Consider the following 14,500-nt stretch of genomic DNA (forward strand, 5'->3'; position numbering starts at 1 on the left):
TTCCCCACTGTAAATATTAAACCATATTTCATGTAGCAGTCAAGTAGGTAGATGATTGGCAGTTAAATGTTTCATATCGGTGATTACTGGTATATTAATCCTGTGATATCAAAGTTAGTACTCTTTAAGCCCTAGTTCAGATAAGAGTTTTTTAATGTTAAACGTATGTGCAAAGGCCTAAAATTAACATGCCGATTAACATGCGCACACACACACACTCACAAAACCATTCTTGTTACACACTTTGCGTGGTATATTTCTGCTTTAATGTGAATTTAAAAACTGAAATAAATCAATCAAAATCTACAAATGTACTGCGTATGGTTGTATTCCAATGAGACCAGGTTGCAAATTTCCACCAATGTCCTCCAAGAACAGGTGTTAGAATTGTAACACAAAACTTACCAATATGTACATTTTTAAACCTGCATATGTAAGGAATTAATGGAATAAGTGACAACTGGAATGTATACTACAGGGCAGTTCATTAAATGTCTGCTGTCTAGGGGCTGTCTGTATGTGTGTGTTCTGTATGGGTGCCCTGAACCTTGCTTTAGGAAGGACTTGTTAAAGCCAGGATTATAGCCTAGTCAGGGAGAGCACATGTGAATGGTGCTATTGTTCTCTTTGAACATTGAGAGGTAAGTAGCACGCAATGCCTGCTACCTAAATGGCACCACATGTCCTATATAGTGTACTACTATTGATCAGTTCCCTATATGGGCCCCTTGTCAGTAGTGCACTAAATGGAATTTGGTTCTTTTGGGAATGTAGACTAAATTAGCTTGTTATCTTGGCTTGGCACTACATTACCTAGCTTGTTCAATGGAAAATATGTGTGTTAGAGATTATGTATGACCTAAATATTATGGTTTCTTACAGGAATGGGGACAGATCATGTTTAATGGGGACGTGTTTGATAGTGTTTGATTTCTTCATTGTATACATACTGTATATTTTGTATATTTGTTCCTTATTTACATTTTGAAACCATAAAATGTGATAATTGTGAAATAAGCTATGTACTAGAAAAAATATTTCTGATTCTAAATAAAATGTTCATTGTATCTACATGCTATCTACACTTATTAACACTTATTACGTTTTGTTGTATAAATCCCCAAAACATATATTAGAAAATCCTCTTGGTTTTAAAACTCTCACTTCAAATATGCCCAGGGCAAAAACTTTGCAAAAACCTCTCAAAAACACTTTTGAAAAGGAATCCTTGTAAAAAGTCCCTATTGAAAGTCTATTGCAATTCAAGTGTATTGGATTTTACAAAGGAATCCATATCCTTGAGATTTTCTCAAACAACATATTAAGGAAGAACAATAAAAAAGACTGAAGCTTGAATACTTGGATTACAACAGTTTTCTGTCTTTCAGCAATCACATTAACTACACCATTTCAATTCTCTCAGGGTTGTATGGAAAATGGTTTAAACATCCGATAAGTTATTTTACATTTGATAAGATGTCAGAGCCAAGATAAATTGTTTCGTAAGTTGCCGGTTATGATAGCACACATCATCCTTACAGCCTCTGACTAATACAATGGCTTATCTCCTTATCACTGTTACAACATCAAGAGATGTGAACGTAGATTAACTCTCTGAACCCAGAGCCTAAGGTCACATTTGCTAACCAACTGACAACTTAACTCTTAACACCTAATAAGTATTTACTTTGGACGTGTCCTATAACATTAAATACTGCATTAAAATAACAATGTGATAACCAAAATATATTTCTACAAAAGACCAAAGTGAAGTAAAATACATGCTTACATTTTCAAAATATTCTTAAAAACACAATAGAAATGTACAAACATATGATATGCCTTAACATCACCTGTGACATTTTACAGTAGCCTGGGTACTTGACTTCTGCTACAGGCTGACACCTACATTTAGCCATATAGTAAATTAACTAAAAAAACTAACTGTAACATCAGAACACCTGTCCTCTTCTGTTCTGTCCTGTGCTGTTCTGTAGTTATGGGATCTTGTTGCTATCCTGTCCACTCAGCTTTAGAACTTCTGTTCTTTGACAGGCTCCTCCATCTTTTCACTGATAGTCTCAATCTTCTGCAGACTGCTATGGTTCCTCTGCTTCTGAACGCTGTTGCGGATACCGTAACCAAAGTAGATAAGGAACCCTACAGAGAGAGAAAGTGTGTAAAATAACAGAGTTTACAATGTTCAAACGTAGACCATCTGACCCAAAGTGCCTTACCTACGGCCATCCAGATAGCGTACCGCATCCAGGTGTCTGCCCCTAACTGGACCATCAGGTAGATATTGACAAACACACTGAGTATCGGCAGCACAGGAAGAAAGGGCACCTGGGGGCAGAAACCAGTAGAATGCTGTTGGGGACAGAGACTTTTTTGCGGTGGAATGTAATCATGGATGCCAAGAAAAGCCAGGATTCACGAAAAACCTGATCACTCGAAACACGTTATTATAGAAAATGTCTCTTTTGAAAAGTCAAATAGTCAAAGGGATCTTCTTGCTGATATTATTTCATTGACGCCATTTAGGATTTGGCTTGCTTTGATGAAAGGTTTATAATGAATTTACCAATTCACTTTTGGTTTTGCTGGTGCAAGTCAACCCCTTAAATACGTAGTCTTGGACTTTTGTGAATAACGAAAAGAAGAGGACCACCCCTTTTTGAGTGGATGTTTAATATGTTGTTTAAATGTGTATAATCTATTAACAGAATCACTATCAAACCTGAGTCAATTATGAAATTCAAAGTTTAAAATGAGAGCATATAGCAACACACAGGTACCTAGTCAAAACCTTTCAGGGACACCATTTTGTCTCGAAGGTGCCACTTTTACAACCAGTGTTTTAAAATCCCAGAATGCATATTTCAGGGAAACCAGTTTGAATTTAATTATATTGCATCAAAATTATCATTTAATTGAAAGAAAATACTTAATTATCATGTTGTGTGGTCCTTTGGTGTCTATAACTAGCTAAAATCTGCCCTCAATCCTAAATTAGCCATGAATAGAGACAATGCTTTCAAATTGTGGTTTTACTTAAATATCTGTACTGGTGACCAATTATTTTAATAGCATACATTTAGCCCTGACCGGAGCGGATGGAAGTTCATGTTTAATTGCAATTGACTTATGTTAAATCAAATATGTTAGCTAGCAAATTAATATTAGCCTTGTCTAGGACAAAACAAACTGAAAGCATTTACTTTGTGTTTTTGACAAAGTTAGGTAATATTAGCAAGTTGGCACCATGAAGACGCTTTCCATTAGCCGGTTTAGTTAAAACCTATTTTCTCCTTGCCTCCTCCTTGCCTATTTTCTCCTTGCCTAAATGTTGAAAAGGAAAATTTTTAGTGAGGAACAGAAGCGTTCAATTTACAGTGGTCTCTTAATTTGAACCCTTCTGTTCCTCACTCAAAACCTTCCTTTTTGACTTTCTTGGAAAGGAAAGGAAAAGGTGCATTAGTATATGAATTTTTCCCAGGGCTGTATTTCACAAATTTTCAAACTCTGGTTCAACTGCCACCACCCCCATCTGTTAACTTTAGTTAACATTTTATGTATAATGTTTATTTGTATGGGCTTCTCTGAACTTTGCCATTATTTAATTTAAAAGAGCAGAATGCACATAATACTGAACTGTGTTTTTGTTTCGCCTAGCTCTTTTAAAATGTATGCACTTACTGTAAGTTGCTCTTGATAAGGGCGTCTGCTTAATGACTGAAATGTAAACATGTAAATGTCTAGGGTCGTACACATCCCAGAAATGCACAGGAGTTCTTAACCCGAATTGATAGTGACAGTCCAAATTAGTGAACAAGCCTCATCGACTAATGTCAGCTAGTACACAAGTTGCTATGTGCCAAAATCTCTATTATTTGTGCCGCAGACGTTTCAGTGTGTTATTTACCATGAACGCAGCCTTGGACTGATTCTGCGGATGCCTCCAGATGACGATGATGATGATGAGGAGGATCAAAGCTACGATGGAGACACACAACAAGCTCCAGATCTCCTGTTGCTTAATAGCATCCATCGCTTGGGTCAGCATGACGGACAGACTCAACACGCAAACCACTGGATCAAGCGTGAGAGACAGAGGTGTGAGGAACTATTAAAGAGAGGTTGATGGAAGAACGGCTAACAGAGAAGAACAACTGGAACCAAAAACAGCTCCAAAGAAAATGACTGAATGAAAATACTTCTGACATATGACCTGGTAGCACACTGAATTATACCATCAGGTGATTACATTAGAGAAGTTCTACAACTCTGGGGAAAAATTAAGAGTCCACTGCACCTTTTTCTTTCCTTTCCAAAAAAGTTAAAGAGGAAGGTTTTGAGTGAGGAACAGAAGCGTTCAATTTGCAGTGGTCTCTTAATTTCAAGCCTTCTGTTCCTCACTCAAAACCTTCCTTTTTGAAATTTTTGGAAAGGAAAGTAAAAGGTGCAGTGGTCTCTTAATTTTTTCTGGAGCTGTATATATCGCCACACCATTTTTACTTACCGGAAAATACAGTTAAACTGGTAACTGTTTTTGAGGTGCTAGCTGTGGGGGATGAAGGAGGTGCCAGACAACCAAAACGTGTTGATTTAATGTTCTGTGGATCTGACTCTTCCGATTTGGTCTCTTGGTATCTAGATTACAGAGTTAACAAGTCAACTTGAAGGTTTAGTCAATGAAGAAGACTGTGATATCTCTAGGTTTTAATATGTGCAGGAAAAATGTCCATACCTGAGTATAAGAATGCAGATAGCCACCAGTGTGTATGCGAAGAGGGTCCCAATGGACATCATATCAACCAACGCTTTCAGGTCAAACACCAGGGACATTATTGCTTAAAGGAAAAATAAATGTGTGTTGTAGTAGTAGTAACAGCAAAGTAGAAACAGCGAACGACAACAAATATCTCATAGGCCAAAACTGTCTTAAAGAGAGGGAAATTCAGAGAAAAAAACGACAGAGATTGAGGGAGAGGAAGATGTCCATAGAGATCCTTACCTGCCACAACTCCGGAGGACAGGGTTGCGATGACGGGACTCTGTCTTGAGCTGACTTTACTGAGAGGCTTGAAAAGGAGGCCATCTCTGGCCATGGCAAACAAAACGCGGGGCATGGGGAACATGGAACCCAAAAGACTGTACAGGAAGAGACAGACACAGAGAGCCACCCACCATTTTACAGTCTTAATATATGTCCAAATAGCAGCCTCCGTATCGCACTAAATATGAATAGGGTGTAATTAATGGCACATACAGTAGCCTTAACCAAAACCAACGTTGCAGACTCAGACCAACTAAAATGTCAGACTACATCAAAACATTGACCGGTATTTCACCCCCTTTGTTCTCTTACCTGGTGGAGAGGGCGCAGAGCGAACCGACGGCCACGACATACTTGGCAGGTCCCCAGCCGATGTAGTCGAAGGCCACGGGCAGCGGGCTGTTGGTATTCAGCATGTAGTAGGGCATCATCAGGGTGAGGGCAGCCGACACGGCGAAGTAGGCCAGGAAGCAGATGAGGAGGGACGCCACAATGCCCAGGGGGATGGACTTCTGAGGGTTCTTCACCTCCTCGCCTGGCGATCAGGAAATTGGTTGAGTCACGTAGAATGTCAAAGACTATGCCTAGACCTCCGCTAACACCTCCTGCCGGTCTGCTCAACAGACCTTAGCAATGCGGCAGTGTGCTCAAAGCTAGAAGTGTTGCTGTAGGAGAGATGTGTTTCCACTGTAGGTCTGTGTTTATGTGTGCATTTTCCAAAATGAAGGCAGGTAGGCCTACTTGTAGTGGCGATGCAGTCAAATCCTACGAAGGCGTAGAAGCAGGTTGCGGCTCCGGCGATTGTCCCATCAAAACTGTATGGAAAGAACCCTCCAACCCCGTACATACTAGTGACGTTTTCTGTAGAGGTTAGGTTCCTGAAGAGTAGGCAATAAAAGACATACAGACGTCTGTCAATACGTGCATTCTGTTAGAGTTTTTTCCTAAAATCCTAATTGAATCATTTAGATTTCCTACTTATACAACAGTTTAAATTGAACCCACTTGCACACATTTGCCGGTAGACTGTCATAATAGACGACTGGACTCGGGAAATAGGATGCAAGCACACTAAGCTATTCAAACAAAAAGGTAAAACTGGAGAGTACCAAGACTAGAAAACGGGAACAAAAACAAAGGTGTGTACAAGACTCTGGAAACTGCGTCACAATCTGGGTAATTATAAGTCTTCCATGAACAAACAACATCAAGACCTGACAATGAGTGCTAGGTGACTGAGGCTACACATAGGGTGGCTGATAACCTAATCTGGAGCAGATGCAGCTAATAATTAGGTGACAGTGAACGTGGCAACATAGAAAAAGGGTTACTAGATGTTGTGGGATGGTGAGGACTGGGATCCCATGCTTGTAGGTGCGTGGACTTTACAAAGATAAGCCTTAAACATCCACTGAAATTATTACAACACGTGGTTTATAATTCAAACCGATTTTTAAAAATTGAAATCAAACATGGTTTCATACTTGAATTCTGCGGTAGCATTGATGAGCGTCTCCAGGCTGATCTGCCAGTTCCCAATGTCTCCCTTGATAAAGCCTGCTACAATGACGAACACAAGGACCAGGATGTTGATGGCTGTGAAGATCTTGTTCACTATCGCTGATTCTTGCACGCCAAAAGCCAGCAGGCCTTCACAGACAGGGATCACAGAGAAAGATGTGACATATTGGTAATTATGGGCACTGTCATCACCATCATCATCACCACAATCCCCACATCAATAATCCCCCTATCGAATCTAAAGTATGAAATAAACTTAAAGTTGAAAAACATTGTTTTTTTAAACAAAGTTCACGTGTCAGCGAGCACCACTACCAATGAACAGTGAACCATTGGTCAGTCAACCAGTCAGTCATTAAATGAAGCGTACCTGCCAGGAGCATGATGAGTGTAGCCGCAAAGAAGTCTGGGTATTCTGCAAGGCCCGGCAGGCCCATGTACAGATTGTCTCTGAAGAAGTCCCCCATGACATTCCCAATGAGGTCATCAAAGGTCCCGCTCCATGCCTTCGCCACACTAGATGTCCCTAACAGTAAAGACGAGTGATTAACGCAATTTGACAAGATTTCCTGAGGCATTAGAGGTTTGATTTTTTGCTATTTTTCAGTCATTGGTATTTTGATAATACATTTTGTGTTTGTCTCTCTAAATTATTTAAAAGCTTTTGGTAAGACTACGGTGGGAAATTAAGTGGGAGGGGGATTTTTCAACCCCCAGTTGCCTGAGCTATGGAAATATCTGATGCGAGAAGATATGATGGAATTTGACCAAACTTATATTAGTGAAAGAAATAGAAGACTACCGAAAACAGCTTGTCTAAATGCAGCCTACATCGATCAGTGATACATGAATCAGTAATTGTCGTTTTGCTATGTCATACATTCCTGGTGAGATAACAAAACGAGGAGAGAGTTCGGTCATTGTGACTCATTGTTTTTCTTGTGTGTTGCTCTCGTGACACAAAAGAGAAGGAGAATTTGGTCATTGGTTGCAACCAGAAGCTGCATTTACACAGGCAATGATGTTTTGCAGAATTAATGTCTGAAGACCTGACTTAAGCTATTAGGCATGACTGGGCTCATTGTCAGGGCATGGCAGACTGGGATTTAAACTGTACTTGTTTTCAATGCAGATTGCATTGGGTTCTGCATTGGGGGTTGATATAAATGTGGTTAGTACAGTTTAGGGAATAATTTTATTTTAAAAATGATTTGGTTCCCTTCTGTACTATTGGTATGTCCAGCCTTAAAAACATTTACAATTGGTTTTCACACTTTTAATATAATCAACTGGCTGGGACGTTCAGCTTCACTGTGCCTCAACTGCTGGACTGTCATGATGAACCCGGTTGGAGTCAAGTATTAGATAATTAAATTGGAAGTCCAGGCACACAGCTGACTTTAAAATGGTGGAAGCTCTCAATTGCACAGTCCCATAATGGGACGTAAATCCTCAATCTTTCTCTATGGTAAGTTTTTTTACAGCAAGATATTAGAGGTTAAAGTTTATTGGAAGACATGGTTCAAGTCTCGTGTTGAAGGTTAATCATTTACGGCTCTGAATGTCCCCATGCAGAAAAACGTTTAACTAATGAAATCGTAAACATGTTGTTCATGCCTCAATAAATACATAGTTGATATCTTAAAGGGCTATCTAAAAATCTGAATTCGTTTGGAAAACACCTGAACAACAAGGAAGTGTGAATCTTACCTATTACGTAAGACAGCAACAAATTCCACCCGGTAATAAAAGCCAGCAGCTCTCCCACTGTCACATAGCTGTAGAGATACGCTGACCCTGTCTTGGGGACACGAGCCCCGAACTCAGCGTAGCACAGGCCGGCAAAGATGGACGCCACAGCCGCAATGAAGAAGGAGATGATGATACTGGGGCCTGACGATGTCCTAGCAACCTAATAAACATGGTGATCAGTCAATATAATGTATTTAACAAAGCCCTTTTAACGTCAGTGGTATTCCAGTAGCCAAACCACAGTGGCCAGGACATCCTAGTGAAGAACAACCTTCCCTTGGCGTTCCATTTCCAAAATGTATTTGTATTATTACCTTTGAAAGATGAGACAGAGATACAGAATCTTAAGGAAGTTCCAGTCCTTCCCCTAAATATAATTAAGAAGCAATAAGACATCAGTGGGGACTATGGCCAATATGCAATAAACAGCTGAGATGCCTTTTTGATATTATTAACCAGTTCCAAATGCAATTAGAGCAGTAAACAAATCTGTGATGTCATACCATTGGTATACAGTTTCTTATAAGCATGGTGGTTTGAAGATGAGACCATATACCATGAGTTTGACATCACATCCCTTTTTAATGCTTTAATGCGTTGGTAACTGGTTTGTGGTATATTGCCAACATGGCATGGCTGCAAGATGTGTCCAGGCACTTTGGCCATATACCACACCACCCATGCCATCTTGGCATATAATGTCTTTCAACCAGTCGGTATTCGGGATTCAAACCACACAGTTCATGATGCAGATAACAGACACGTCAAATTAAAAAGAAACAATGTACATGTAACACATTTATAGACACATAACACCGAGTTTCAAACCTTTCCCCTCCCACACTGAGACCATTTCAAGACAGTCCCAAAATTCTTGTTTGAGAAGTACTGGTTTCACTTAAAACCAATTTCTGTCTTTTTTATAGCAATCTATGATAGTGGGGAACATGTTACACAGAAACAGCTGCACGTGGCCTCTAAGTTAAGTTTAGCTGAGTTAACGGAAGCTTTGTGTCTCTACCTCTCCGGAGAGAACGTAGACTCCTGCCCCGAGGGTGCTCCCCACCCCCAAGGCAATCAGGTCCAGGGTGGTCAGACAGCGGTTAAAGGTGGACTCCTCTCCCTCAGGCTCCAGGGGCTTTCTCCTGGAGAGGCTCCGAAAGAAGGAGTTCAATGCCTGACCGGCCATCTTCCTACTGGGGATACAGTGGTTAGGGGTTAGAAGAACACTGTTGGAGGTAGGAAGAGAAGTGGGGTGTTACAACATGACCAATGATTTTCGTCCGTCCCCTGTATTCACCCAGGTCACTGCTGTATATGAGAATGTGCTGTATGTTAATTTACCTGGGGGAAAAACAGTTAAATTATAATACTAAATACAAATAAAAAGAATAAGGAAAGGGAACAGTGAGAAGAGAGAGACAGGTAGAAAGAAAGAACGGTAAAGAGGAGGGGTGAATGAACAGTGAATGATTAAAACCTCTATGTGAATCATTTCTGACTACATGATGTTCAAGACCATTGATTTCTAGCGCTTCAAAAATTACAGGAAAAATAAAAACACTGAAATGCCATTTAAACCTGCCTGCCTCTATCACATGTCTATGTCCATGACATAAAAATCATAAAAATACCTCCTACCACATAAATCTCCTATTAATCTGCCCTAAACCTATACGTTACTGACAACACCATTCAATTACATATTGTTTTCTTCTAAAATAAAAAAAATATTTTATTTTAATTCAGAAAAAATTCAATGTTCCTTTGCCTTCTTACCTGTTTATGAATTTTTCCCTCCAAAGGTGTGCTGTGTTCAGGAAAGACAATTGTCAGGGTAGTAATTCCGTCCTTCAATATAATAATTTTATGCTTTATATATAACGTCCCTGATAGAAAATGCTGACGCTTATCATTTTTCACTGACGCCCACCAGCTCCACAACGCCCTAATCCGCTCAATGACTATGCCTTTAACATAGCTACTAATAATTAACCACTTTAGCACATGGGTAAAACTTCATTCAACAACTTCTCTCCATAGAATAAACCTAAATTAATCAAGGATGTAATAAGGAACATTGTACAGTAATTCATGTCATTAGTTTGTATTAGGTAATGTGTTAGGTAATGTTTAGGTAATGTATGGGGAATGGAATATCTAATTTCTATGTGTGAATTCAAAAGAATGGGTTCTCACCTTATCATTTAAGTTCCATGCTGTCATGTGTTCTTGTTGGAGCATTAAAAATCAGAGACATTCCATTCTGCTCTGTCTCTCTGTCTCTCCCTCTCTCTCTCTCTCTCTCTCACTCTCTCTCTGTCGCCTGGGTGTTATGTAGGGCCACCAGTTGCTCTTTCCTTACATTAGGACACAGGGACAGAAACAGAAGACAGGAAAATCTACCCATTATGGTATAGGTACATGTCACTACCAAGAAGGAAAATGTATTTTCCTGTATGCCAAAGCAGTGTCTTCTCATAACATAAATTCATAATAATCTGAATAAATGTAACCATCGCGATTTACCAGACAGCTCTTGGATTTGGTAATTTTTATGAAAATTATGTTACCGATAATGTGGCACAACCTTTGAAGCATTCCCAGCCCAGCATGCGATCCCTTTGTATAGTACTTTTGGCCATCAAGCGTATTTCAGATCAGGGTCAGAAAAATAAAAGAGACATTTAAATGGACTTCAGCAACCTAGAAGGCTACACATTTTTTTTTTTGTGCATCCCATATGAGCATGCAGAAATGTAGCATTTATTTTAGCTTTTTTTTTACCCATTTAAGATTGAATACAGCTATGCATGAAGCCATTAAGGCTGTTTGAATAATTCTGTTGAACTCTTGTCCCAAGACCACCTGTGCTCTAAAGCCACAATTAGACATTTCTGAGCTGACTTTATTGGATTTTACTATATCCATAACTCTGGTTCCCTGAAGGAAGGTTCAGGAATGACACACATGGGATACACAGTCTCACCCCGTGCACAACCTGAACAAATTATTCAATCATATCTTTCAAGGCCAATGAGGATTGGAGCAGGACTGAAAGTCCCGCCTTCCAGCAGCTAACATCACGACTCAGCTCCAACCATACTGATTCATTACTCCTTTTCACCGTGCTCCGGCAGCAAACCAGTGTCATAGCTCACCCCATCCTTCAAAGAACCAGGAGTATAGACACATTTAAAGCACGCTGTTAGCCTGTGACTTCCCTACAATGCATGATTATAGGACACACGACCCAAATGGTCTGTCTAACGTGGAACACACAGGCTACCCATTAACCCAGTCCCACCATGACATCAAGGCTCACAGGGTGTCTGAAAAATAGGCATCAGTAATGTCATTCAGCGGAGAATGAACAGCCATACTCCCAGAGCTTTTGATTTACCTAGCCCCAGCCAAAAGAATACCAAAAGAATGTCCTCAATATGGAAGCCATCTGGTCACTCAAATCTGCTTGTCTCAGAATGCTGCAGCTAGGATGGGAACTGCTGGCTACTAAACCGTAATTTCACCGCTGCAACATTCAGAAGACCCATTTATTACAATTTGTAAAGATTATATGAGGGAGAGTTGAGCCCATAGCCCTGACCTCAGAATTCCTCTGAATTATCTGCATAGTTATGCCCACATTACAACATACACTTTTCCAAAAGTGTCAAAACTCTTTATGGTTCATGGAAGAACCATTTTGGTTCCATGTAAAATCCTCTGTGGAAAGGGTTGTATAAAAGATAAAATAGGATTATGAATTAAACCAAAACAGGGTTCTTTTTCTCCTATGGGGACAGCCAAGGATTTTTTTTTTTTTTTAAATACGTAACATAAAAAGAGTACCTATTGCGGATCGTTGTACATTCCTCAGTTTCCCACAGCATTCCCTATAAGCGCCTGTTAAAATCAGTTCTCAGCAGTCTCTATGCAGCATTTGAGGCTGCTGACGAGGTAACCATTGTCTCCTATATGTTCATCTAGTTCCCAGTCAGCTCTCTGTATTCAACTCTCAGGTTAGCTTTCTATCAACAGCTGACTGTCAGCCCTCACTATCAACCCTGACAGATAACCTCACAATAATAACCCTGTGAAATGTCATTATCATCACTGTCAGCTTTGTAAGAAAGGAAATATCTGACAACAGGTGCTCGAAAGGATGTATACTCACCTTACATTGAAAGTTTGGTGCCGTCATAGCTTCAGTGAAGAGATTAATGGAATGCATCCTTCCCCCACGCGTTTCCATCACATTTCCATTGTTCGGATATTAAAATTCACAAGATTTCTATTCTACTCTTGACCTCTTGCTCTCTCTTACTTGTTCTCCCTATGTCATTTCCCTCTAGGGTTTCATAAGTCGGCTCATATAGGAAATCATTTTTTCATAAAGGAGAATGTATAGCTATCAAGTCACCTCGGACCTACTCCAGTGTACATACCTCCTCAACAGATCCACACTGGACAAGAGGTAGGCCTATTTATGTCTATCTTTCCCTCAAATAATTTACTTAAAAGTGACCCTCTTAGTCTATGACCTGCCCGCCAATCAGATCTACTTACCCCTACGAATCGCCATGCCTCCTACAGTCCGGCCCTGCCAACCTGCCCAGTGATCCGTGGCTGGTTCCAAACAATTCCTCCCACGGACCACTCCGAACTCCTTCCCTGACAATCTCATGGCATTTCAGGCTGTTGGGCCTTTTAAAGTGGGCCTTTAAATCAGGCCGATTCATTTGCCCCAAGGAGTCAATAAAGGAGCCTTCTCGCATCCAGGCACTGTTAGCATTCTGCAGCCGTGATCTGGCCACAATGACACAGCTAAACCGCTGAACGGTAATTTTTCCTCTGCGTCATTCAGGATCCCTATTTTACAATTTGCGAACAACATAATATGAGGGAGAGTTGAGCCCATAGCTCTGACCTCACAGTATCTCTGACATATCTGCAAGGTTTAACCATTGGTTTGTGGGATAGCCAACGGGTTGTTGTTCTTTCAGCACTTACACCGTTCCCCATAATCTCCCTTTAATATCAGTTCTCGGTCGACTCTCCTGTAATGTTTGAGCCTGGGGACGAGGTAACCTTTCTCTCTGTCAGCATCTCCCCTCCTCTAGTTCCCAGCAGGCTCTCTTGTAGCCAACTCTCAGGTTAGCTTTCTGTCAACAGCGGACTGGCAGCCGTCACTATCAAACCTGACAGATAGCCTGGCAAAATGGCCAGGTCAGATTTCCTTATTATCACGGTTAGCAAGATAATGACAAGCTAACTGATAGATAACAGAGAGCGAGGGAAAGAGAGAGAAAGAAAGGGGGGATATTAACACAGGGAGACATTGAGAGAGAGAGAGTAATACAAAGGACAAAGCAGCTTTTATGGCTTATAACTTTTGCCTGGCTACACACTTTTACTCTTTTGTAACTGTTTAGTTTTCTTCCCCCTAAGGCTCATCTCGTCTCCATCAAGCCAACACTTATCCCTCCTGGCGTCCACCTTCCGTCCTCCTCCATAGCCCATTCGTACCTGCTTCCCCGCCCCCCTGCCCAGGAACGGACGTCTGCACCTTTGACCAATCTCAGCTTGGCTCAGGCCTCCTACCCCAGGCCACTAATCTGTACATCTTAATTACATAGATAAGTGCTTCAGTGGCAGTAAAAATTTTCGTAAAGTTATACCACTGCAGCGTCACAGAACAGTCACCGCTCTCACACACATCCGCGCACGTACACACACACACACACACACACAGGTGCGCACGCGCTCTGCTTCTTTGAAACAGAGCAAAGAGATAAATAAAGCAGCGCATGCGGAAGCTGTGTTCCAAATTCTCCCCGTTGTCTAGGTAGTGCACTCGTTTTGAACTGAGCCCCATGGGGTATCAGTGGTTTAGGGTGACATGTTGGAAATAGCCGGGATGACATGTACACAGTGGGGTTTTAAGATGACCTGAAAAGTGTCAATATTACGGAAACAGACTCAAACATGAAAATGTGCACAACTTTGCACAAAATCCCTCTCACCCTCTGTCTCTCTCCTAATAGTTTGGGTGACAGATATAATGCTATACTGCAAAGTTAACAAATCCTTAGTTAAATAGATTATTTACCTTAAATGCAGTCTGCTCTTTTTTGTTGTTGTTGTTAATCCTGAGTGGTGTTGAAG

At 40.6% G+C, this 14,500-nt stretch overlaps 1 protein-coding gene across 5 annotated transcripts; it reads right to left on the bottom strand.

Moving 5' to 3' along the window:
• Positions 1–1,251: 1,251 nt before the first annotated feature.
• LOC105006002 (cationic amino acid transporter 2-like) lies at positions 1,252–14,468 on the bottom strand. 5 transcript variants are annotated; one of them, XM_034292013.1, is made up of 15 exons: positions 14,445–14,468; positions 10,532–10,692; positions 10,112–10,142; positions 9,354–9,528; positions 8,291–8,492; positions 6,951–7,106; positions 6,544–6,709; positions 5,801–5,937; positions 5,372–5,594; positions 5,018–5,154; positions 4,751–4,853; positions 4,523–4,653; positions 3,926–4,092; positions 2,238–2,346; positions 1,252–2,160 (listed from the first exon to the last, which is right to left on the bottom strand). In XM_034292013.1, exons 4-15 carry the CDS (start codon positions 9,519–9,521, stop codon positions 2,033–2,035), a joined length of 1,827 nt encoding a protein of 608 aa, XP_034147904.1. In that variant the 5' UTR covers positions 9,522–9,528; positions 10,112–10,142; positions 10,532–10,692; positions 14,445–14,468; the 3' UTR covers positions 1,252–2,032. The 5 variants fall into 5 exon arrangements, with proteins under 5 accessions (XP_034147904.1, XP_034147905.1, XP_034147903.1 ...); XM_034292014.1 differs by lacking the exon at positions 14,445–14,468 and adding an exon at positions 12,515–12,687; XM_034292012.1 differs by lacking the exon at positions 14,445–14,468 and adding an exon at positions 12,510–12,687.
• Positions 14,469–14,500: the final 32 nt, after the last annotated feature.

This window comes from Esox lucius, chromosome 4 (genome assembly GCF_011004845.1).
Source record: "Esox lucius isolate fEsoLuc1 chromosome 4, fEsoLuc1.pri, whole genome shotgun sequence".
Taxonomy (NCBI): domain Eukaryota; kingdom Metazoa; phylum Chordata; class Actinopteri; order Esociformes; family Esocidae; genus Esox; species Esox lucius.

What these genes read in the sequence shown, in the direction of transcription:
- LOC105006002 (XM_034292013.1), bottom strand. Translation starts at nt 9,521, where the DNA reads ATGGCCGGTCAGGCATTGAACTCCTTCTTTCGGAGCCTCTCCAGGAGA. An exon ending in AATGCTACCGCAGAATTCAA is followed by an intron (nt 5,938 to 6,543) that starts GTATGAAACCAT and finishes CCTACTCTTCAG; the next exon opens with GAACCTAACCTCTACAGAAA. An exon ending in CGCTATCTGGATGGCCGTAG is followed by an intron (nt 2,161 to 2,237) that starts GTAAGGCACTTT and finishes CTCTCTCTGTAG; the next exon opens with GGTTCCTTATCTACTTTGGT.